Here is a 22,932-nt window from a genome sequence, read left to right as displayed (position 1 = left end):
TATTTACCCGCCTCGGGAGGCTGGCGGGAATTCCCCCACCCACACTGCATTCCTGAGTGCTCCCGTCAGCAGCAAGCCAGGCCCCGAGAAGGCATGCGGTACCAGAGAGGCCAGGCACTGTGTCCACGGCCAGCGGCCCCCTGCCCCAGGGTCCCTGGCCCTGAGGGTCCCAGGGTGGAGGATAGTCCCAGAGACGCAGGAAGCTCGTCTGAAAGGGGGATCCCAGGAAATCCTGGGAGATGCCTGCAGGAGCGGGGCTGCCAGCATGTGGGCCCCATGGACCTGGTTGACCAAACAGGGAAGGAGCATCGACCGCCTGCGGCCCGGCCATCCTGGGGTGGGAGCTGGCTGGAGGTTGGGGAGACCCTTTGTCCAAGGGGGGCCCGGGCCTTGACCTTGGTCCCTATCAATCCGAACCCCCATCACTGAAAGTTTACACACAGGAAGGAGAGGGTTTCCTAAGCCGTCTCTACCCACAGCCACTCCACCCACCCCAAACCCAACGCAGGAGGCAGGGAGGAGGAAGGAAAAACCTCACCCACAGGCAGAGATTTCAATACAATCTATATTATCTCATATATATATTTCTTCCTCACTTTATTTGCTCACTTCTGTCACGCATTTAAAATGTCACAGAGACCAAAATAGAGTGGCTTTCTGGTGGAACTCATGGCAGTCATACAACAAGATACAAAACTAGGAGACTCTGTCTTCTCATACATCATACAATTAATTTTTCAAGTATTCTTTATGTACAAAGAGCTACTCTATCTGGAAAGAAAATTTTTTTTAAAAAAAGACAAGGTAGGTTATGCATCCTAAGAAGGAGGAGGGGATGGAGTGGTCGGGCACACGTTCCCGTCCCCACGACCCCAGGGACCGCTGATTCCCTGCCACTGAGCTCCCCCCACCCCCACCCTCCACGCAAACAGCAACGCTGGGGCAGGCGAAGACCAAGGGGGTGGCAATCAGCAGCACACTTTGGCCTGGAGGGAGAAGGGAAGCCACGTTGGAGAGACAGCTTGGTGAAAGCAGACGGCAGGGCAGGGCAGGGCCAGGGCTGGTCCTCAGCCTGTGTCTGCACCCACCCTCCCGGGCAGCTTGGGCCCAGCTGGTCAGGCCCCCCAAAGACGGAGGGGCAGAGCTGGCCTCTGGCACCCACATGCAGGCCTCTGCCACGAGGGAAGGAGGCCAGGAAGACGGCTGGGCCCTGACTCTCCTCACAGGTGAAAGAGAGGGAACCTGTTCATTCCAGGAAGGACCAAAAGAAAGAATCCCCAGTGAACACCGGCAGGGTCCCTCTCCCTTACCCTACCAGCTTCTCCAGGTGACTGCAGCCCAAACCCAGGGATAATCTGGGTTTTAAATGCCAGGACACTTTGCCTGTAGGGACACGTGTTGTGACACGAGGCTCTTCCTAAGTCAGGAGCTAGTATAAGCCCAGCCTGCTGGGGGCTCCGGAGGCCCCAGGTCTAGAGGTGTGGAGGGGGAGAGAAGGGGCTTGGTGGTCCTGACCACTCCTGAGGCCTGTCCAAGGGCTCTGGGCCCAGCACTGCAGGATCCTGCGAGCGCCAGCAGCTGAACTAAGAGCCCCAGGCAGCGTGTGGGACAGACGGGGAGCCAGGGAGGGGCGCTTTCATATGTGACTAAGGCACAGAAGAGATGGGCCAGGGGCCGGATGGAGCAGAACACCAGGCCCTGTGTGGATGGGGCCCCCGAGAGGAGTCTGGGACCATTCCCCCCACCTCCCAGCTCCCCACCGTGTGGCCACCCCTCCCGGCCTCCCTGTCGGACTGCCTTCCCCCAGAAGCTGGTCTGAAACGTGGAGACTCAGACCTTTCCCCTGAAACGGGAGGGAGAAGCCCCAAAGAGAGACAGGCAGGACCCAGCATCAGCCTGGGAAGGAGGGCTGGGAGCCCCTGAGCCCTGGAGCAGCCAGGAAGCGAGGGCTCTGCCCAAAGCTATCGAGGAAGGACCCAAGTGAGCCGGCAGTGCGGGCTGTGGGCTGTCCTTGGTAGGCCATGGGGAAGGGGCATGAGGCAGGCAGAGGTGTGGCCCCGACGGGTGGGGATACCCAGGGGCCCAGAAGCCCCTGCTTCAACAGAAGCGGTGCCCAGGGGCCCCTGAATGCCCTTCCTGGGTGGGGCCTGTGACTCCTGGTGTCTGGCTCTGATCCTTGCAGCATGCCACGGAGGCCTGGGTCAGGAGGGGAGGACCACAGAGCGCCCACATCCCCACTCCTTCCCAGGGTGAGGTGAATCTAGCACTGGACAAAGGTGGACAGGGGAGGGACGCAGGCGGGAAGAGCCCAGGTCAGACAGGTATTGCACGGTGTGTGGGGGAGCTACGGCTTGCCGACCTCAGCCTGAGAGTCTCGCGGGGAGGAGGGGCTAGAAGGCTGCAGCCGCTGGTCCACACACAAGCACTGGGGCCTGGGTGTGGCTGGTCCCAGCATGCCCCCAGCACAGGATGGGCAGCAGGGGCCTAAGCCTTGCTCCCAGTGTCCTCTGCCCTCGCCTGGGCAGTGCAGACTGGGCCATGTATAAATATTCCTGAAGGCCCATGGGCGAGCCTGGCTGTCCCCCGTTCCTCTGGAAGCGACACATGAGTGTTTCTGGTCCAATAAATAAAGGCGGCGTGAGCACTGTGCCAGCTGCCTCCTGGCCTGGTGGTGAGGCTGGAGGTAGGGCACAGCCTGACCATGGCTACGTCGCCAGCACTTACGCCACCGCAGCCCGCACCTAGAATTCATCATCAGAGCTGAGCAGGAGAGTCTTCTCGTTGTCGCGGGCGCCACTGAGGCTGTGGGAGCGGGAGAGGCCGTGGGCGCCACCACGCCAGGTGGGCCCAGGCTCCAGGGTGGACTGCTGCGTGTACTGCTGGTAGGCAGGTGAGAAGTTGTGGATGGCGTCCTGCACGATGTCGTGCGGGTTCATGGTCTCCTTGAGGCTGCTGGAGATGCTCTTCATGGGGGCACAGCGGCCTGCCGGGCAGGGGACGGGAGGCGCTGGTGAGGAGGCTGGGACGGTGAGAGGGAGGTGGCTCAGCCCCTGCCCGTGATCCTGGGACAGACCCCCCCAACCCAAAGCTATGCCCTTCAACCACCCCTTCTGGGACAGAGAATGGGGTCCAGGATATGAGAAGGGGCAGGAAAAAATGGACTCCTTTGGCTGGGGAGCCCCAAGGGGAGGTTCAACTGTGAAGAGGAGCAGATACATAAACCCCCACTGGGAGCTGGGCCGGCTGCGGGGAAGGGACCCAGGCTTGAGACTGGCAAGCTATGGGCAGTGAGCCTGGAATGCCCCAGAGAGGCCAGAGCAGGCTCAGCACCGACTGAAATTGGGGCATGTGGGGCCAGAGGGCCTGGAAGCCAGGGGTGCCCGGTTCCACAGGAGCCAGACACGTCCCCCACCACCTGGGGAAGTGCTGTGCTCTCTCCACTCTGGAGAGTGGGCCAGGGGCTGGCCCCATCAGGACCAGGCTGGCCTGCACACCCAGGGGAGCAGATTCGATGCACTCGCTCCCTCTAAGAGGGCTTCCTCCTCATCTCCTCCAATCAATTGTCCCCGTCCTCACGGGCTCAGAGGGGAAAAGTGGCCCAGGACACCTGGATGTAAGGGGCGAGCCCAACTCTGGAACCCAGGATTCCTGACTCAGCTTGTGAACTCTTGGAAACATTGTGAAATGCCCTGATATCCCATGAAGAGCACTGTGCCCCCAGAATAGGGCAGGGCATATTCCAGAACAAGAGACCAAGATGGAAGCAGGCAAGCTCTACAGAGGGTGGCCCTTGGGAGGTGCTCTGGGCGCTCCCACCCAGGGGTGCTGGTGGGGAGGAGATGGGGACACAGAGAAGGAGCTACAGAGAGAGGCATGCCAGTGACGGTGACCAGAACTGACGTGCAGGACAGACATGCAGACCAAGAGCGGGACCTACCGTAAGGGCCGTATGTTGGCACTGCCCGTGGCCAAACCCCGGGCAAAAGCAGGGCAAGGGGGGTGGGGAGAGAAGCCAAAGAAATAAAGACAAGAGACAGCTGAGTGAACAATGTGTGCCCACCACCGAGGCCCACCAGCACAACACACCACACCCTGCCCCCCGCCCTCCCAGGCCCCACAGGGCACCCAGGAAGCTCCAGGTGCCTCCTGGAGCCTGGCAGGGGGGATATCCACCTAGGGATGACTCCTCCCCTGGTGTTCACGCCAACAGGAAACATCCGCCTGGCGGCTGAGTTCCGCCTCCACGTCTAGGTCAGGACGTCCCATCCCCACTTCTTCCCAGGCTAGCCTGGGGCCACATCCGCACCTGACATTTTACAAACCTCTTAACACTTCCCAGACCAGGACTTGGAGGCTCAGAGGGAGGGGTTACAATCACACAGCTGAGCTGGCTCTGCACCTAAGCCTATCCTGAGGGCTGAGGCTCTGGGCCTGGGTTAGAGGGTAGCAGGGGGCTCAGGACCAGTGGGGAGGCAGAAGAGGGCAAGCAGTTTCCCCAGCCGGGCGTGGGTATGTCTAGGGGCAGTGTGTAGAGGGACAGCTCAGGCCAGGCAGCAGAGACCCTCTGCTAAGCCCCGATGGTGCAGGAATGGTTCTCTGCCACGGCCCCCCTTGCTCCTTGGGGTGGCCCCAGGCCCAAGGATGATGTTCCCACGGGCACAGGGTATACCAGACCAAGTCCAAGGGACATTGCCCTCAACTCTGGGTGTGTGTTTGCTAGATCCTTCCAACTGGGCCATCAGGTGGCAAGCCCTGGCCTTTGTGCACCTGCTCTTTGGGCACAGAGTAGGTCTTCCCCCACCAGGGAAGGCACAGAGGAAACGGGGCGGGAAATGGGCCGCGGAGCCCCACTGCAGGCGGACATTTCTACAATCCACACCACCCACCATGGACCTGTGTGGGGCCTGCAGGTAGGCCTGGGGAAGTGGGTTTCTTGCCTCCAGCCACTCGGGCAGACAGCTGGCAGCAGCCAGGCTCCTGGGTGGATGTGTCAGAGAAGGAGGCTCCCCTCTCCCCAGTCCCTCCTGCCCCTTTACTGGCTCAATCAGTCTCAGGCATTCCCAGCCTCCTCTTCCCCATCCTCCAAGGACAACCCCCTTCTGCCCAGTGGCCAGAGGCAGCCCTTCCAGCCCAGTGGAGCGTCCCAGGCAGCAGCACTTTCACATCACCCTGGGAGTGCTTAAAGCACAGAACTCTCACAGCACACCCAGCCTGCCAGCCCGGACCCATTACAGCGGCATCTCCGAGGGTGGGGCTGGGTATCAGCACTTTCAAAAGCTCTCCAGGGCATTTTCCAGTACAACTGGGGCTACTTACCACTGTTCTAGCAAGGAGGAAGATTCGCAGGTGTAAAAGAAAGCTGTTAAAACCTATTACCATCCGAGTCTGTTTCTCAGAAGTATTCTTTTTTTAAAAAATAGTACATGAGATGAGGGAATTACAGGACAAAATGGTAACCACAGTGTTGGGAGTTAAAAGCCCGAGGGAATTTGTCTATTCATTACAGTCTCTGTCTGTATCAGTCCTGGGTCTCCACACTTGGACCTGCTGCAAGGGACAGGTGGCCTGAGCTTCCAGGACCGAATCGGTCGTGCTGGTGGCACCTGCTCTTCCCCGACCTCTGTGGCCCCATTCCTGCATATAGAGCGGGGATCCCATGTCCTGACCCAGCCGCACCTGTAGGATGCTAGGAGGTGGGAGGGCCCTGGGACGTTTGGGGCTCCCTGCTTCTCCCAGCGGGGGTCGCCTAGGACCCTGGCTCATACCTTGTGCGTCCAGCCTCTTGTCAGCATAGACCTTGTAGGTGAAGGCGTGCCGCAGGGCCAGGGCTGCAAAGAACATCTCCACACAGATGATGAAGTCCTGGTAGCCGGCAGCCACGGTGCCCTCGCCCACCGACACGCGGGCCGAGTGGATTTTGGGGATGGCCCCACACTTCTCCAGGATGGCCAGGAGCATGCCTGGATGAGGAGGCATGGGTGTCTGGACCCAGACTGATCCCTTTCCTGCTCCCCCTTCTTCCACAATGCCCCATTCAGCTGCCCACATGCCCCAGTGAGGATGTGAGCAGGGCCACAGCTGCTCCTGCAGGGCAGAGGTGGCGACACAAGGCCACAGCCTCCAGAAACCCCATTCTCCCAGCTCTTTGCCGCTGAAACTGAGATGCCAGCAATTATGCAGGGTCTCCTGGGCCCTCTCATCCATATAGTGGCCCCACCAAAGCTCTAACTAGCCCCTGGGAAAGGCCCTCGAGGGCTCAGATTTCACCCCCAGCAAGTGCCCAGTGGGCTGAGGCCCCTCTGAACAGGCTGCACAGGCACCAGGGACCATAAGCAGAAGGGGCAGCAGGAAGCACAGAGGACAGGGTGGCATGGGCAGCCTCCAGGCGCTGGGAGGGGGCTCACCTTGCCAGAAGGAAAGAAAGATGACAGACTTGACCATGAAGAACTTGAGGACGGGGCTGTAGGGGCTGAGCAGCTCCCGGGTGGCGAAGTAGAAGAGGAAGAGGGCGTAGAGGGCCAGGCTGACAGAGATGTTGTAGATGATGGTCACGTAGAGGTAGCCGCTGGTGACGCTGCGGGACGGGGAGCATTTTCTGGCTGGGACAGACCCTTGGAGGGAAGGGGCTCTCCTCAACTGCACCACACACAGTCCCCATGGCTCTTAGCCCCACATCTCCAGCAGAGCTCAATGAGCCACAGAAGGGGTCAAAGTGGATGATCAAAGCGACAGACAGGGGTAGGGGTATATGGGGTGCACCTGCAGGCCAGACCAGCTCTACAGCCTCCGCGTGGCTCACGGACTTGTCTAAGCCCTGGTGCCCACACTGCTAACGTTGGACACCAGTGTGGAAGCCAGGGCTGGGCCCGAGGCCATAGCCTGACAGTCAGATAACAGGCGTCAACATAGGTGACGCTGCTCAGCTCTGCTGCCTTTTCACTCAGTCGGCTGCATCCCCCTGACCTCCTTTTGCTCACCTGCCCTGGCAGGGCTGTTACGCAGTTCACAGACAGTGTGTGCCAAGCGCTTGAAAGCACAGGACTAGACACATGGTCACTTTTTTTTTTTTTTTTTTTTTGAGAGACGGAGTTTTGTTCTTGTCGCCCAGGCTGGAGTGCAATGGTGTGATCTCGGCTCACCGCAACCTCTGCCTCCTGGGTTCAAGTGATTCTCCTGCCTCAGCCTCCCGAGTAGCTGGGATTATAGGCACCCATCACCACGCCCAGTTAATTTTTTGTATTTTTAGTAGAGACGGGGTTTCACCATGTTGGCCAGGCTGGTCTTGAACTGCTGACCTCCAGTGATCTACCCGCATTGGCCTCCCAAAGTGCTGGGATTACAGGTGTGAACCACTGCGCCCAGCCACGTGGTCACTTTCACTAAGCCCAGAATGAAATGTGTGGACAATTTACACAACAGGGGCTTTGTATCTGTGGACTTGAGCCGACCACTTGGGGCTCTGACCCTCTCGCTCCCTGCCTCAGCAGTGGTCACTGTCCTTTTGTGGCCCATCCCTTCGTGGTACCACTCTGCAGCCTGGACATGAACGTGACTGCTGCCAATGGCTCACTCCGGGGCCGGCAGCGGGGCCAACTGCAAGGGTGTCCACTGCTGGGCTTGGACTTCATGGGGGTTGTGAGCACCAGGCACCCAGGAAGGTCATGGCTGTGTGGCCACTCTGGCTGCCCCCTTCCCTGAGCCAAGGCACCAGCCTGTGCCAACACTCCTCCCACATACCCCGGGGAGCACCCGCTGCTTACTCAAAGTCCCCATCTCGGTACTTGCCGAAGGCCTGGAGGACCACAGTGCTGACCGCCATGAGTGGCTTCACCACACAGAACTGCAGGGTGGCCTGTTGGGGGGAAAAGGAGGTCGAGTGTGGAGGAGGAGCGCAGAAGGCATGAAGCAAGCCCTGCCTCTGGCAGCCGGAACTGAGACGGAGAGTACAGAGGGATGGAGGGACGGAGGGGTTGGAGGGATGAAGGGATGGAGGGGATGGAAGGATACAGGAGATGGGGGGGATGGCTCCGTGTCCCGCTCCCAGGGGACTGCTGTCTGCGTGGGGCGGGGGGCAGAACATATAGGAGATGCAGCCAGCGTAATGCCGTGTGTGAGATGAGCATGTGGAGGAAGGGAGGAAGGGAGGAACAGCGTGGCAGGGCATGGTCGAGGCGGGGGACAGGAGATGCACACAAGGAAGCTTCTCGAGCCAGGACCATCAGGAAGGTGCCGGAGATGAGAGGCTCGACAGGCAGAGGGGGCAGCTTGCACCAAGGCCCCGAGGCAGAGGGTGGACAGGTACAAGGGGCTGCGCACTAGAGAGGTGGCTGAGATGTGCAGGGCCAGGTCCTGGAGACCTTGGTGCCTGGGGCAAGGCTAGGGCCCTGCTCAAGGAACCAGCCACCGGGAAGCCGGCGCAGGCGAGGGCCTCCTCCCATCCTCCATGTCCACCCCCCGTCTGGTTCCTAGCCCCACCCTCTGGGCCTGGGTCCAGGGTTTCTGGTCAGCAGAGGTCACTCTGGGGATGGAGGTGACCTGCAGGAGCCCAGAGCACATGGACTCCAGAGTCTCGAAATCTGAGTTTGAACTCTGGGGACAGCTTGGGCAGACACTTGGCCTCCGAGCACAGAATCTCTGATGAAAAGGACGTAGTCACCCCCACACCACAGGGCCACTGCTGCAGGGATGGCACAGCCAGGAAGCGCAGTGTCTACTCGGGAGTCTCCCGCCTCTGTACATGCACTAACAGCGCCTGCTAGCTGGCTGCGCCACGGAAAGAATTCCTCAGCCAGGTTTTCCCCGATACCCTATTGGGGGACCCATGGTGTCCATAACGTCACTAGTATCACTATTATCTTGAAAGCAAATAAATCTAAGCCCTAAGACCCTTTCTGAGGAGCTGGGGGGTGGTTAAATCCAATCCAAAAGGCTCAGCTAGTGTAACTGCAAAGAGGACAAGGAGCCTGGAGCAGGAACCGTGATCCGTGGAACCTGCAGCTTCTGCCCCAACTGGGGATCTGAGTGGGGCTTGCAGAGGAGCCCCAGGCAGCCCGCACCATGGGGCTGCCATACGGAGAGGCCTGTGTGATGGGGCAGACGTGTAGTCTCACTCTCAGAAAGCCCCACAGAACGTCCCTGGCCCTGTCATCCCGCCTAGAGAAGTGGGACTGGCACCTTCTGGGGAAAAGGGAAGACAGGCAGTTTGCATGAGTTCCAGTTATAAGCCTAGCAACAGGCTGGTGCTTCCCTGGGTCAGCTCACCTGGTACTCGTGACAGCCCCCTGATGTGGGTGCTATCATTATCCCCATGGTACAAATGAGGAAACTGAGGCACAGAGAAGCTGAAGCAGCAGGAGCAGAGCCCAGGCCAGTAGGCCCCAGAATCATCACCTGACCATACCCTGGACTAGTCAGCAGTTCCCAGTCTGGGCTGGACATCGGAACCCCCCGGGGAGCTTTAGACATGTGCCAGGTTCCAGGGCTCCATTCTAGAACTTCTCCTACGGGCTAGGGTAAGTGGGTGGTTGATCTGGGAATCTCTACTTTAAGTAGGGAATCTCTCCAGAAGATCTGGATATTGAGCGCTGACCCTGAGGAGTCAAAGGCCTGTCTCTGTGCCTCCAGGACAAAGCTGTGGGGTGTGCTCTCTCGCCTCGGTAAAGAAAGGAAGAGGCCTCTTTTGTTCTCTTTCTTCTTATATCTCTCCCTGCCACCGCCAGGAACAAGGGCAGAACATCTGAGCCCACACGGCTGGGGAATAATTTCTAACAAGGCCACACTAGCTAACAATCATGAAATCAAAATTTTGTAGACAATATAATCATCAAACAAGGCGGTGAGTCACAGCTGGCCGGAACCTGGGTGGCTGCACCAGCTGGTAAACAATGGCTCTCAATGCCCCACCCTGAACCCAGGATAGTTTTAACTCTTTCCCTGCAGGTCCAGTGGTGAGATTCTGAATTTAGGAACATGCTAGGGAAGGAAGGTCTGGAAGCAGAACTGGAGACTTGGCATGTCCAGGTGGAGGCCTTGTGGGTATGCCCGCCCTGTGGCCTGGGCCCTGCACAGAAGGGAGCAGCAGGCCCTGCCCTCCGGGGCCATCGTGACTTGGCTGTGGGTTTCATGTACTTTCGTGACTACTCTTGGCGAAGCTGGAGGGGCTGACATGACAGAGCCCCTACGGAGCCCCAGAGGAGACAAAAGCAAGGTCATGAATGGGCTTGATCCCCTCAGACTCTGCCTCCCTGAACAGGAGGCCGTGGGCTCTACCACGCCGGGCTGAAATCTCTACATCCATGACCTCATCTGATCCTCACAACCATCTCTCAAGAGGAGTATCATTACACTCATTTTACAGTGGAGGAAACTAAAGCTCAGAGAGGGTAAGCCAATTATCCAAGGTCACACAGAGGAAAAGCTGGAAATCAGGCTCAGATGGTCAGACACCCAGGCCCACACACTGAGCGACCCCACTACACTGCCCCCACCCAGGCTACTCTAGACCACAGGGAGGTCAGCCCAGGAAGCTAGAGTGGCTGGACTGCCAACCAGGAAATGCAGGGAGAGACGGAGAGACGGCACAGGCCTGTTCTGGCGTGTGTCTTTAATGCCAAAACCCTCCTGCCCCCTAGCTGCAGCTGATGAGAAGTTTTCAAATGGAGGTTCTAGAATCCCCATGCACTTCTGATTCTCACACACACCAAGACTTGGTCACATGAGCAAGAGTCTGGGATCAGCTCTTGCTCACAGTGCAGCAGACACTCCCAGGATGCCGGTCGCTGCCCCTCCAAGCACACCCTGCTAATGTGGTGCCTGCCTAACAGCTTCGCGGGGTGGGTGCTGGGGGCCTGGGGTGCCTCATAGGAAAGGGGACCTCTACAGATGGGGCCCAGGGCGGCCCACGGCAGGGTCTCCCAGTCCCCACCCTGCTCCTCCTGACCTAGGCAGCTGCTGGGGGCACACACCTGTTTGCAGAACCTCAGAAATCCGATGGAATAAGTCTTTCCCCAGAGGCAGCAGGTGCCATACACACAGCTGGACCTGGAAGAGACAAGCATAGGAGGCAGCGGCGGTGAGTGAAGAGCCAGTACTTGGGAACGGTGGGGTGGGGAAGGCCGCCCTCCCACCCATCCAGACGAGCTGGGGCACAAATCCCAGGCAGACTTTGAACCCGAGGCCAAGCACAGGGAGAGGCATGGCAGGGCATCCGCACATGCCATAGGCGGAGGGACACAGGGCTGCACTGGCCCTGGGGTGACAAACCAACTTGGAGAGTTCTGAATGTAAAAACTGCAGGAGGCAGAAACAGACAGGAAAGCACCAAGACTGAGACAGGAAGAGAGAGAGAGAGAAAGAATGAGCCGCAGAGGCCCTCCTAAACGCCCAGAAGCATGGCATTGCTCAGGAAATGTGGTGAGGCACAGCAGGTCAAGGTCATGGGCAGAGATGGTCTGTGTCCAGCTGGTACCAGGACAGCTCGAGGTACACCAGGTCCAAGAAACAGGGTGGTTTAGGGCTCCGGGAAGACTCCATACTCACTCAATGGGTTTTCCTCTGATCTCCGACATGATGGAACTTTCTCCTCCTAGGTACTCATAGCACAGGCTCAGGAAATTATAGATGACCAAGGCTGCGAAAAGAGTGTCCGGGGAAACCAGTCAAATCAGCAGAACGGGTCCACAGATGCTGGGATTCTAAACAGCAATGGAGGTGAAAGAGCCACAGCCGTGTGTGGCAACAGGGAGGAGCCTAGGGGACCTAAGGTTGTGCAAAAGGAGCCTGTCAAGAACGCAGACAGCAGGCCGGGCGCGGTGGCTCACGCTTGTAATCCCAGCACTTTGGGAGGCCGAGGCGGGCAGATCACGAGGTCAGGAGATCAAGACCACGGTGAAACCCTGTCTCTACTAAAAATATAAAAAAATTAGCCGGGCGTGGTGGCGGGCGCCTGTAGTCCCAGCTACTCGGAGAGGCTGAGGCAGGAGAATGGCGTGAACCCGGGAGGCGGAGCTTGCAGTGAGCCGAGATCGCGCCACTGCACTCAAGCCTGGGTGACAGAGCGAGACTCCGTCTCAAAGAAAAAAAAAAAAAAAAGAACGCAGACAGCTGACCTCCCACTCCTAAGTTCAAAACCTGGCACACCTAAATTATCCTATCCAGGGATGCACCCCTGCACTGGCATAATACTATGAAGGGACTGCCATGAGTTCAGGGTTATGTGGGGAGGCCGGAGGAGGCTGCGATAAGGGTGGGTACTCAGGAGGTTTGAGAGGGCTGGCAGTGTCGACCCTGGGGTGAAACAGTATTGGCTTTATTAGTTTTTCCGGGTGCAGTGGCACGCGCCTGTGGTCCCAGCTACTGCTGAGGCAGGAGGACGTCTTGAGTCTGGGATTTCTGGGCTGTAGTGTGCTACGTCGATGTGGTGTCTGCACCAAGACTGGCAGCAGTACGGTGACCTTCTGGGAGTGGGGGATCACCAGGATGCCTAAGGAGGGGTGAACCAGCCCAGGTTGGAAACAGAGCAAGTCAAACTCCAGAGTGGGATCGCACCTCTGAACAGCCACTGCACTCCAGCCTGGGCAACATGGCGAGACCTCATCTCTAACGTATTTATAAATAATTATTTGTCTTACATACTTGTGTGTTACAGGTCACCATTTTGTAAGATAACAACAAAACAGTCTCTGTGAAAATCTTCGGAGAAATTCCAAGCAGGAGTGAGAGGGCAGAACCTTCATCCAGTCAACAACCTGTAGCGGTATCCGGAATACGCACAGCACTATGAGCTACAACAAAGCACACAGCGGCACACAGAACACAGTGCAAAAACCTCGGGCTGCTCATTCTAAATTGGGACTCGGCTCAACATCTCCACAAAGACCCAAAATTTGCCACAGGGAGTGACGGCACAGCAAGTCTGCTGTAATGTTGATACTATAAATGCAGCAATGTGCTGTAACGGGCCTCCTGGTCAGGGGGTTCCTTCTGGGTCAGCAAAATGAAGGCTGCTGCCTGCAGGGTGCTAGAGGCAAATGGATATGCCAGGATGGAGGAGAGTGTGGAGAAGAGGAAGAAAAGGGGTGCAGCAGAGGGTACCCAAAAGGAAAGAACGCAAGAGGAAGAGCCAGGGTGAGGACATGGGAATGAGGATGGGCATCCAGCAAAGGCACAAGGCCAAGGGGAGGGGCAGAACAGGGTCAGGAGAACAGGTCCAGGGAGCCACGGTGGCCCTCCAGCCAGAGGGCTTCTTCTCATCCGATCCCGCCAGCCCCTGCAGCACAGAGTCCTTTAAGGCCCCCTGGTGCCGCGCAGCTTGGCACTTGATCTTTCAATGGGTGACCTGGTCGCTACCCAAGCTCCCGCCGCTCCCGAGCAGCACTAATGCTGCGCTAATCCCCAGAGCAGATTCTCCACCCTTCGCTGCTTCTGCACTCCCAGATCCCAGAGGCTCTAGCACCCTTCCCGCTGTACTCTCAGGATCCCTCAACCCCAGCTGGGATGGCACCCAGTGTGACAAGTCCCTGGTGACCATCGTGGAGGTGAGTGCCCTCCTACCCACGGAACCTGATTTGCAGACACTTCCCAGCGCTTCCCACCCTGTGTCACAATGACTGGTCTCCCCCTCTCTCCTTCCTCAGGACACAGGCGCCACTCGTGGCACACACGGGGCACACCACAACTGTTTCACTGACTGAACTGGAGCGTGGAAAGCCCTGGTGATGTTTTTTAGGCAAAGCTGGCCTTCGGCGATTTGGAAAGGAACACATTTGCGGCATTTTACGCCACTCATGGTTGCCCTAATCCATTAAGAGCTCCCATCTCCAGGTGGCATCCACATGTATATGTCCCCCAGCACCGACCACGCCTTGTTGTGACTGTCCCTTCGCCCTTCACACACATACAGCAGAGGTATGCGATGTGTGTGGGCCTCTTTGGGTTTCAGTTTCCTCATCTGTCAAAGGGGATCACAGGAGCACCAACTTGGCAGGTGGCTGTGAGGCGTGAGCATGAAAGTGTTCAGAAGTGTGTCCGGGGCTCACTGCGCTGGGTGTTGGCTGTCATGACCATTACTGTCTATCTGCTGCCTGCAGGGCCAGGAGCCCCTAGACAGGGCTGAGGGCCGTGTGTACTGCCTGCCTGTGCTGGAGGCAGCTCAGGATGTCTCAGGACAGACGAGTCTCCACCAATCTCCAGATGACTCTTCACCAGCAAGAACTATGGGGCAAAGGGTAAGGGGTGGGCATTAAGCCAAAGCTGATGTCAGCCTGCCAGTAACCTCTGTTCAAAACCTCACAAGGCCAAGCACAATGACCGTGTCCATTCTAAGCCAGGTCCAGCTATATCATGATGGTTGTATTTTCTTTTTTGTTTTTTTGTTTTTGTTTTTTGTTGTTTTGAGACAGAGTCTCGCTCTATCCCCCAGGCTGGAGTGCAGTGGCACGATCTTGGCTCACTGCAACCTCCACCTCTAGGGTTCAAGTGGTTCTCCTGTCTCAGCCGCCCGAGTAACTGGGATTACAGGCGCGCACCACCACACCCAGCTAATTTCATATTTTTAGTACAGACAGGGTTTTACCATGTTGGCCAGGGTGGTCTCGAACTCCCGACCTCAGGTGATCCGCCCACCTCGGCCTCCCAAAGCACTGGGATGACAGGTGTGAGCCACCACGCCCGGCTGACGGTTGCATTTTCTAAAGACTGCCACACCTCGTGATGCTGACACTCCTCCTCTGAGAGGTGCAGTCTTGTTCCCTCCCTTTGCATCTGGTGGCCCTGAGTAACCACAGCCAAAGTGATGTTTTGTGACATCTGATGTAGGGGTTGGAAGAGGCCTCTTTCCTCTGGCTCTTTCTCTCTTGAGTGCCTGACCTTGCACCCAGTCACCATGCAGCGGGGAAGCATGAGCTAGCCTTTGGAGACACCGCACAGACAGGCTCATGTGAGGGAAGCAAGGCCTTCAGCTGACAGCCAGCATCAACTGCCAGGCACACAAGGGAGTGAGCCTTCAGGTGATTTGCCCCGGCCTTCACGCTCTCCTGCTAAGGCCCAGAGGTCACGGAGCAGGGACAAACTATTTCCCCCGCATCCAGTCCAAATTCTTGACCTATAATATCCATGAAGAAATTGGATGGTTGTTTTACACTAGTGTATTTTGGCAGTAGTTATTTGCACAGCCATGGTAAGTGGAATACAGATAAAACCATGACTGACGCTCCTGGGACGTGCCGTGATCACTCATGCCTGCATGCAATGGTACATTCTGGTCCCTCTGCTCACCCCAGAGGCAGACCCCACTGAGATGCTGCCTCCTCTGTCCTGCACCCCGCTTACTTCACACACCACCCCTCTCTGGGCTCTGCCTGATCCCTCTGGCACAAAAGCAACATCAAGTAAGGTAAAGAGCCATGGGCCCTGGAGCCAGCCTGTCTTGGTGTGGACTGTGGTTCCAACTCTTAGGAGCTGTGTGGCCTCAGGCAAGTGTCTTAAGCGCTCCATGCCTGAATTTCCTCATCTGTAAGCGGGATAACTCTTCCCTTGGTGGGGTGAGGGGCTGTGAACGTGCAGAGCCTTAGATGAGCTGAGGGCACAGTCAAGAGTCCACTGTGTGTTACCTACTGCTTTTTCCAGACTGTAAACTCCTTGCAGGTAGAATGCAGTCCTACCTCCAATGACTACCGGAGGGCCTGGCAGCTACAAACATGCAATCAACACTGAAGGAGGGAATGAACAGACGTACATGGACCATCTCCCAAGGGGAGCCTGACATGACAACAGGCTCAGGCAGGGCAGGAGGGGACACCCCACTCTCATTCCAATACTGGGGGAGCTCCTCTCAGAGGCTGGCCCCAAGACCATCAGCTTTCCAGCCTCCAACAACAAAACCCTCCAGTGAAGCCACAGGGGCCCCAGGCCCATGAGCCTCCTTTATCTGGAAGTTCCCTCCTGGGAGAGCCCATCCCTGCAGTCCTCTCCCAAGAAAGCCTTGGTGCCTGGGCTCATGTCCTTTCCTGCATCAAAACACACGTCAGCAGTCAGCACACTTGAATTACGTGGCCGAGGTCCATCCGTAACCGGCTTTGCACACAATTGATCAGAATCATCAAATGTCATCGTCTCTCTCAGTTCAAGATTCTTGACCTTTTGGAGGTGCTCTGGGGCCAGCCAGTCTGTAAAATACCAATTTGCTGACAGTTCCCTTTAAAGAATCATTAGTGAGTCGATAATGGACTCCCTAATTCTTGGAGAAGATGAGACAGAATCTCCTCAGACGTGACGCAACTGGCCCAAGCCCGGCCCCACTGACCAACTGGACACATCAGTCTCCCTCCTGGAAAGCACAAAGCCATGTGAAACACCACCTCGAACATCCCAGCAAAGGTGTTTAAAATGGAAAACTCAACACATCCCCTGGAAACAAATAAAAGATGCGTGCCCTGGATGTAAGAAGAGCGGAGAAGCTGAGATGGGGCTGGAGGGAGGTGCTTGGCCGGGAAGCTCACTGCCCACCGCCCTTCCCACCACAGCTCCAGTACCAGACCCCTGGAGAGGCCTCGGAGACACATAATGACTCTACACCTCCCTAAATATCTACCACAGCTGGTGTGCCAGGCTCTGTGCTAAGCCCTCTCATAAATGACCAAGGAGCCCTCGGGCCAAGTCCAGAGGGCAGCAACCAGCGTGAGGGACCGGAGGGCCTCTCTCTCCTGGCCTGGACAATCAGGCTGTGTCTTCTCCAGAGGGTTTTGTCTTTGGAGAGTGGAAAGTTGATGGCCTTGGGGCCAGCCTCTGGGAGGAACTCCTCCATCGTTGGAATGAGAGTAGGCTGTCCGCCCCCCACCCCCATGCCCCACCTGGAACTTTCTGCTCCATTCTAGACCACCACATCTTAAACTAGAGACAAATGCACACTCTCAGGAGAGAAGGACCAGGATGAACACAAAACAAGGACTGTGCTGGGGACGAGAAGACATCAGGGGTCACTCTCTTAATAGACATGACAAGCACCTTGTTCCCAGGGTCAGATGGGACTCCCAGGGGCAGATCGCAGGACTGCAGCTCAGTATACTCAATATAAGAAACCATTTCCTTTTTTTTTTTTTCCTGATGCAGGGTCTCACTCTGTTGCCCAGGCTGGAGCGCACAGACGCTATCACAGCTCACTGCAGCCTTGACCTCCCAGGCTCAATCGATCTTCCCACCTCAGCCTCCTGAGTAGCTGGGACTACAGGCGTGTGCCACCATGCCTGGTTAATTTTTTTTTTTTTTTTTTTCCGTAGAGACAGGGTTTCACCATGTTGCCCAGGCTGGTCTTGAACTCCTGGGCTCAAGTGATCCGCTGGTCTCAGCCTCCCAAAGTGCTGGGATTAAGGGCATGAGCCACTGCGCCTGGCATATAAGAAACCATTTCTAACGGGCAGAGTCCAGAGGTGGAAGTCGTGAGCTTGCTGCCAACAGAAGCAATCAGGCTGGGTAACCCCTCAGCAGACTTTCTAAAGGGGTCCCTTCCAAACCCGAGGCTCCAGGCTTCTCCCTCGTGACTTTCCTGTCCCTTGTGGATCCTGTTTATTCCTGTTTCTCGCCACCCCAAATGCTGCTTCTGACCTCTCCTCTACTGGCTTCTTTTGAATGGCCTTCTTTCCTATTGGCAGCTCCTTGAGCCTGGGTAGGAAGCTGTAAGCCAAGAGACTGCTCCCCACCCAGCCTCTCAGCTGCCCCGTGACCTAATAACTGCTACAGGACCCAGCAGATGTAAGCTCTACATGTTCACACCCCTGCCCCCACAACCGCCACCCCTATTCCCCCACAAGGAAGGAGTTATCCCTGCTTACAGATAAGGAAATTCAGGCACGGAGCACCTAAGACACTTGCCCCAAGAGCCCCTGGGCTTTGAGAAAAGACTCAGTACTTGCCCTCCCACGTTTCTGCATGCAGCTCCCAGGGTCAGGAGGCAGACACACTCATATAACTTGTTATAACTTCAATACACACTCGCTGTGTGCCTACTGTGTGCCACACACTGCGTGTGGGACCTCGATGACCCTGGGCACACTGGGCCATTCTAAGCTCACCTCCTGTGCACACCTTCAGCGCCTAAAGCTGGCCTTGTGGCCCAGCCTTCTGCTGCAGAGAAACACTGGTTACTTGGAAAGACTGGGGGCATTCTGTATTTCAGATAACTGGTGGATGAGCCTGGAAAAGTTAATTTTGCCCACTTTGGGCAGAAATCTTCTCTGCTCAGAAAACAGGGGTCTCAGAACGTTCTTCTGCCTCTTTTCAGTGATGGGTGATCACCCTGGACAAGAATGGGCACAGTGTGTTGCAACCAAGGGGGCAGGGGTCTGTGTGGTACAAGTGACCCCAGACTCCAAGCTGTGCCAAATGGCTCCTCTTCTCCTCCCTACTGGCTTTTTTTTTTTTTTTTTTTTTGAGACGGAGTTTCACTCTTGTTGCCCAGGCTGGAGTGCAATGGCACGATCTCAGCTCACTGCAACCTCCGCTTCCTGGGTTCAAGCAATTCTCCTGCCTCAGCCTCCCGAGTAGCTGGAATTACAGGCATGAGCCACCACGCCTGGCTAATTTTGTATTTTTAGTAGAGATGGGGTTTCTCCATGTTGGCCAGGCTGGTCTTGAACTCCCAACCTCAGGTGATCCACCTGCCTTGGCCTCCCAAATTGCTGGGATTACAGGTGTGAGCCCCTGCGCCCAGCCCCCTCGTGGCTTTTTTGTCCTCTGCTGATCCTGCTTATTCCTGCTTCTTGCCACCCTGAATGCTGTTTCTGACCTCTCTTCTACTGGCTTCTTCTGAATGTCTTTCTGCACTTGGATCTATCGAGTTGTTTTTTTTTTTTTTTTTTTTTTTTGAGACAGAGTCTCTTGCTATCGCAGGCTGGGGTGCAGTGGCGCGATCTCAGCTCACTGCAACCTCCGTCTCCTGGTTTTAAGCAATTCTCCTGCCTCAGCCTCCTGAGTAGCTGGGACTACAGGCATGCACCACCACGCCCAGCTAATTTTTGTATTTTTAGTAGAGATAGGGTTTTGCCATGTTGGTCAGGATGGTCTCGATCTCTTGACCTCACGATCCGCCCACCATGGCCTCCCAAAGTGCTGGGATTACAGGCATAAGCCACCGCGCCTGGCCACTATCGAGGTCTTATAATCCTCGGCTCTATCTGTAACAGCCACGGCCAGCCAGGGAGTCCTTCTGGCAGCAAACTGGCCTCTGGCTCTTGTGTGGCCCTGCACCTGTGGCCCTCGGCTGTGCTCACCCCAGTTAGACAGTGAATGAAGCATCATTCTCTGTTGCTTTCATGTATTAAAATCTCTTTCCCTAACAGGAGTTCACACTTTTCCAGGGGAGAAATTGTCCTGTCCTCTCCACCACGCTGGCACAGAGCCCCAGGATTCAGAGACCCAGATGCAAGTCTGGCCTTTGGCCATTACGAGATCTGGGTCACTCTGGACAAGTTTTAGAGCCTATTCAAATTTTTTTCCCATTTGTAAATGGGGATAATATATACTCTGCCAGGTACTTGGGAGGTGAGAATGACCTAACAGTGATGAAAAACACGTGGGAAAACTGTGAAATGCCACGCAAACATTCCTAACAAACAGCAACTGCATAAAGCGACATACAGACACTGTCTCCTGCCTCTGAACCCCAAGGCCCTGTGCCTCTGATCACAGAACTCCCCAGCACTGTCTCAGAGTTGTCTTTATGGCTCACCTCCAACCCCACAATCAAACACTGAACGCATATGGGGGGTGGTTTCCACCCTGCCCCCATCTGCCTGCCCCTCCACACCCTCTGGTGACAGATGCCAGCACTATGAATTCCAGCCCTCGCAGATGGTACGTGGCACTAAGCCCTCTTCCAAGACTCAGCCCTCTCTTTGAGAACAGGAAGCACTAGTCACAGGTTCACAGGCTAAACACACACTTATCTCCACTATCCCCCTCCTCGCCCTCCTAACACCACTGAAATGAGAAGGAATGAAGGTAGGGTGGGGAGCAAACCTTCAAGGACAAGAGGAATGGCAACAGCCAAGCAACATCAACAAAGCTCTGAACGCCACATGCTCACCGCTACATGGTCACCGAGTGGCGGACAGTTAGGGGGGTGGGGGTGGGAGCCAGAGCCCTAGGAAACCTCAGCACTGCACATGCCAGGCAGCTTTGGTGGCTGTGGGTGAGGGTGCAGATGCAGAAGCTGGTTAAAAGTCTCCACGTGGAGCCACTGGATTACAAGTTTCAACAGAGGCTGAGACAGCTCTATCCTCAGAACATGGTCCAGCTGAGGGCAGTAATGGGACAACTTGGAGAAAATCCAAAGACTAAGCCTGAATACGAAGGGCGAGAGGTCCTCTCAGATCTCTGCCACGCTGTACCAGTCACTTAGCCTGTTCAGTGTTTTGAGGCAGGAGATGAAAAATTATTCTTTACAGAAACAGGTCCCAGAATTTAAAAAGCCTTCATTTGGTACCTGCCCCCTACGCTGCATAAAAATAGCCAAGGAAACACCCCATGCTCCATCACCCAATCAGGAGGCCCAGCAATTTTTTTTTTCTGGGTGGGGGGAGAGATGAGGTCTTGCTCATCTGCCCAGGCTGGAGTGCAGTGGCACGATCACAGCTCACTGCAGCCTCAAACTTGAGCCCAGGCTCAAGCCATCCTCCCACCTCAGCCTCCTGAGTTGCTGGTATTTTAAGCCCCATTCTTATATATAAAAAATGGCCAAGGACGCTGATATTTGAGGAGCGCTTCTAACAAGAAGGTCAAAGACCAAAGCGAACAAACAGAAGAAAGGAATTCAAGAGATAGAGACAATGTAGGGAACAGAAGAAAACTTCAATGACCATCCCCAGAGACCAAAGAACAATACTCTCTCCCATACCAAGAACAAGGCATCATAAAGAAAAAGAACGGAGACATTTTAAAACATGATAAAGGAACTAAAACATTCAATAGAAAAGCTCAAAGGTAAGATTAAAAAAATAACAAACAAAAACAAAAAACAAAACAAAACAAAGTTCATGGAAAACAGTACCAAAAAAGAGCCAGAAAATTATAAAGAAAATTTGAGGCTCGATCCAGAAGCATGAGGTCCTACTAGCAAGAATTCCAGAAAGGGAGATTGGAAGAAAGTGGAGGGGAAGAAATGATCAAAGAAACATACAGAAAGACTTCCCAGAACCTTAAGGCAGGAGCACCCACACTGGAAGGACCCGCCAGGTTGCCGAGCACAATGACTATCCCACCTCCTGTGAGATTTCAGGACACTGGGGATTTAGACAAGATCCTAAATACAAAGAGGAGAGGGGGGGGAAAAAAAAAAAAAAAAAAAAAAAAAAAAAGAAGAGCGCAAGCAGATCACACACACATACAGGCACTAGGGATCGAATACAGCAGACTTTCCAGAAATTACATCAGAATCTAAGACAGTGAAGACATGCCTTCAAAATTCAAAGGGAGAAGGATTTCCAACTTAGGATTGTATTTCCCTTGAATACCAATCAAATAGAAAAATATACTAAAGATATTTTCAGATTCCACAAAATAGACCTCCCATGCACTCTCTTTCTCAAGTAGCTGCTGGAAGACGTGCTCCAACCAGGCAGAGAGAGCAAACCATGAACAAGGAGGAAACAGCCTCCACGGAACAGGTGACTCAGCACAGGAGAAGCACTTTCCAGGCTGATGGTGAATGAAAGAGCCAGGGCAACAGCTGAGCAGCGGGATCCTGGAAAGCAGGCATTCCTGACTGCAGCACAGGGAGAAGGCTCCAGGAGAAACGTCACAGGGAAAATGGCAGAGCTCAGGGATTCCTGGATTGGCCTGGCTTTACTGAGAGCAGGGCTGGTTGGTTGGTTTGTTTGTTTTGTTTTATTTTTTAAATTCAACTGAAGTATTTAGGAATAAACTAATGATAGGTATATGTAGAAAACTCAGCAAACTAAAAGAAGGCAAGTAGTAACTGGAGCAAAAACAAAAAGTTACACAAGAAAAGGAAATGGATTGGATGCGGTGGCTCACGCCTCTAATCCCGGCACTTTGGGAGGTCGAGGTGGAAGGATCATTTGAGCCTAGGAGTTCAAGACCACCCTGGGCAACACAGTGAGACCTCATCTCTATAAAAAAAAAAAAAAAAAAAAAAATTAGCGGGGCATGGTGGTGGCACACACCTGTGTCTGTCAGAACAAGACCTGTCTCTTCAGAGCCAGGCGCGGTGGCTCACGCCTGTAATCCCAGCACTTTGGGAGGCCGAGACGGGCGGATCACGAGGTCAGGAGATCGAGACCATCCTGGCTAACACCATGAAACCCCATCTCTACTAAAAATACAAAAAATTAGCCAGGCGTGCTGGCGGGCGCCTGTAGTCCCAGCTACTCAGGAGGCTGAGGCAGGAGAATGGCGTGAACCCAGGAGGCAGAGTTTGCAGTGAGCCAAGATCGCGTCACTGCACTCCAGTCTGGGTGACAGAGCGAGATTCCGTCTCAAAAAAAAAAAAGAACGAGACCTGTCTCTTAAACAAACAAAGCCCTTCCATAGTAGGAAGTCATCACGTATGTAACATCATATAAAACTGAAAAACAAACAACAACAAAAACCAGTACAAGCATATTTTTAGGTCATTCTAGGAAGAAAACAGCTGAAAGAGTTGAAACTAGGAAGAAAACAGCTGAAAGAGTTGAAACTAGGAAGAAAACAGCTGAAAGAGTTGAAAGTACAGTGAACTTCGAAGTGAGGAGTTAGGGGAGTTTTGTGTTTCAACCATATGCCTATATTACTTTAATAAATGTAATTTTTTTAGTGTTTTTTAAAAGCAGAATTTTGTTAACAAAGAAAAAAAGCAGGGCCAGGCTTGATGGCTCACGCCTGTAATCCTAGCACTTTGGGAGGCCGAGGCAGGCGTATTGCCTGAGCTCAGGAGTTTGAGAC

The 22,932-nt window shown here is 55.1% G+C and overlaps 1 protein-coding gene and 1 long non-coding RNA gene across 8 annotated transcripts in view; one reads left to right on the top strand and one right to left on the bottom strand.

Annotated features, from left to right (window-relative positions):
- Nucleotides 1–547: 547 nt before the first annotated feature.
- TMEM184B (transmembrane protein 184B) overlaps nucleotides 548–22,932 on the bottom strand; it is a 52,692-nt gene continuing 30,307 nt past the window's right edge. For 3 of the 7 annotated variants that reach the window (XM_032139898.2, XM_032139892.2, XM_032139899.2), the window contains exons 4-10: nucleotides 11,539–11,629; nucleotides 10,965–11,040; nucleotides 7,761–7,852; nucleotides 6,405–6,574; nucleotides 5,766–5,960; nucleotides 3,938–3,958; nucleotides 2,540–3,019 (exon numbers count right to left, since the gene is read on the bottom strand). In XM_032139898.2, coding sequence (XP_031995789.1) covers nucleotides 2,742–3,019; nucleotides 3,938–3,958; nucleotides 5,766–5,960; nucleotides 6,405–6,574; nucleotides 7,761–7,852; nucleotides 10,965–11,040; nucleotides 11,539–11,629 — 923 coding nt within the window. In that variant the 3' untranslated portion in view covers nucleotides 2,540–2,741. Of the gene's footprint in view, nucleotides 3,020–3,937; nucleotides 3,959–5,765; nucleotides 5,961–6,404; nucleotides 6,575–7,760; nucleotides 7,853–10,964; nucleotides 11,041–11,538; nucleotides 11,630–22,932 lie in introns of all 7 variants that reach the window. The other 4 variants (XM_032139894.2, XM_032139900.2, XM_032139893.2 and 1 more) reach the window with 4 other exon arrangements.
- On the top strand, nucleotides 10,970–13,477 carry LOC131382052 (uncharacterized). Its single transcript, XR_009211207.1, has 3 exons — nucleotides 10,970–11,071; nucleotides 11,589–11,709; nucleotides 12,647–13,477. It is a non-coding gene; the product is annotated as an uncharacterized LOC131382052 (long non-coding RNA).

Source organism: Hylobates moloch, unplaced genomic scaffold (assembly GCF_009828535.3).
Source record: "Hylobates moloch isolate HMO894 unplaced genomic scaffold, HMol_V3 SCAFFOLD_19, whole genome shotgun sequence".
Classification (NCBI taxonomy): domain Eukaryota; kingdom Metazoa; phylum Chordata; class Mammalia; order Primates; family Hylobatidae; genus Hylobates; species Hylobates moloch.
The sequence above is the reverse complement of the archived record's forward strand: the minus strand, read 5'-3'. Positions and strand labels throughout refer to the sequence as shown.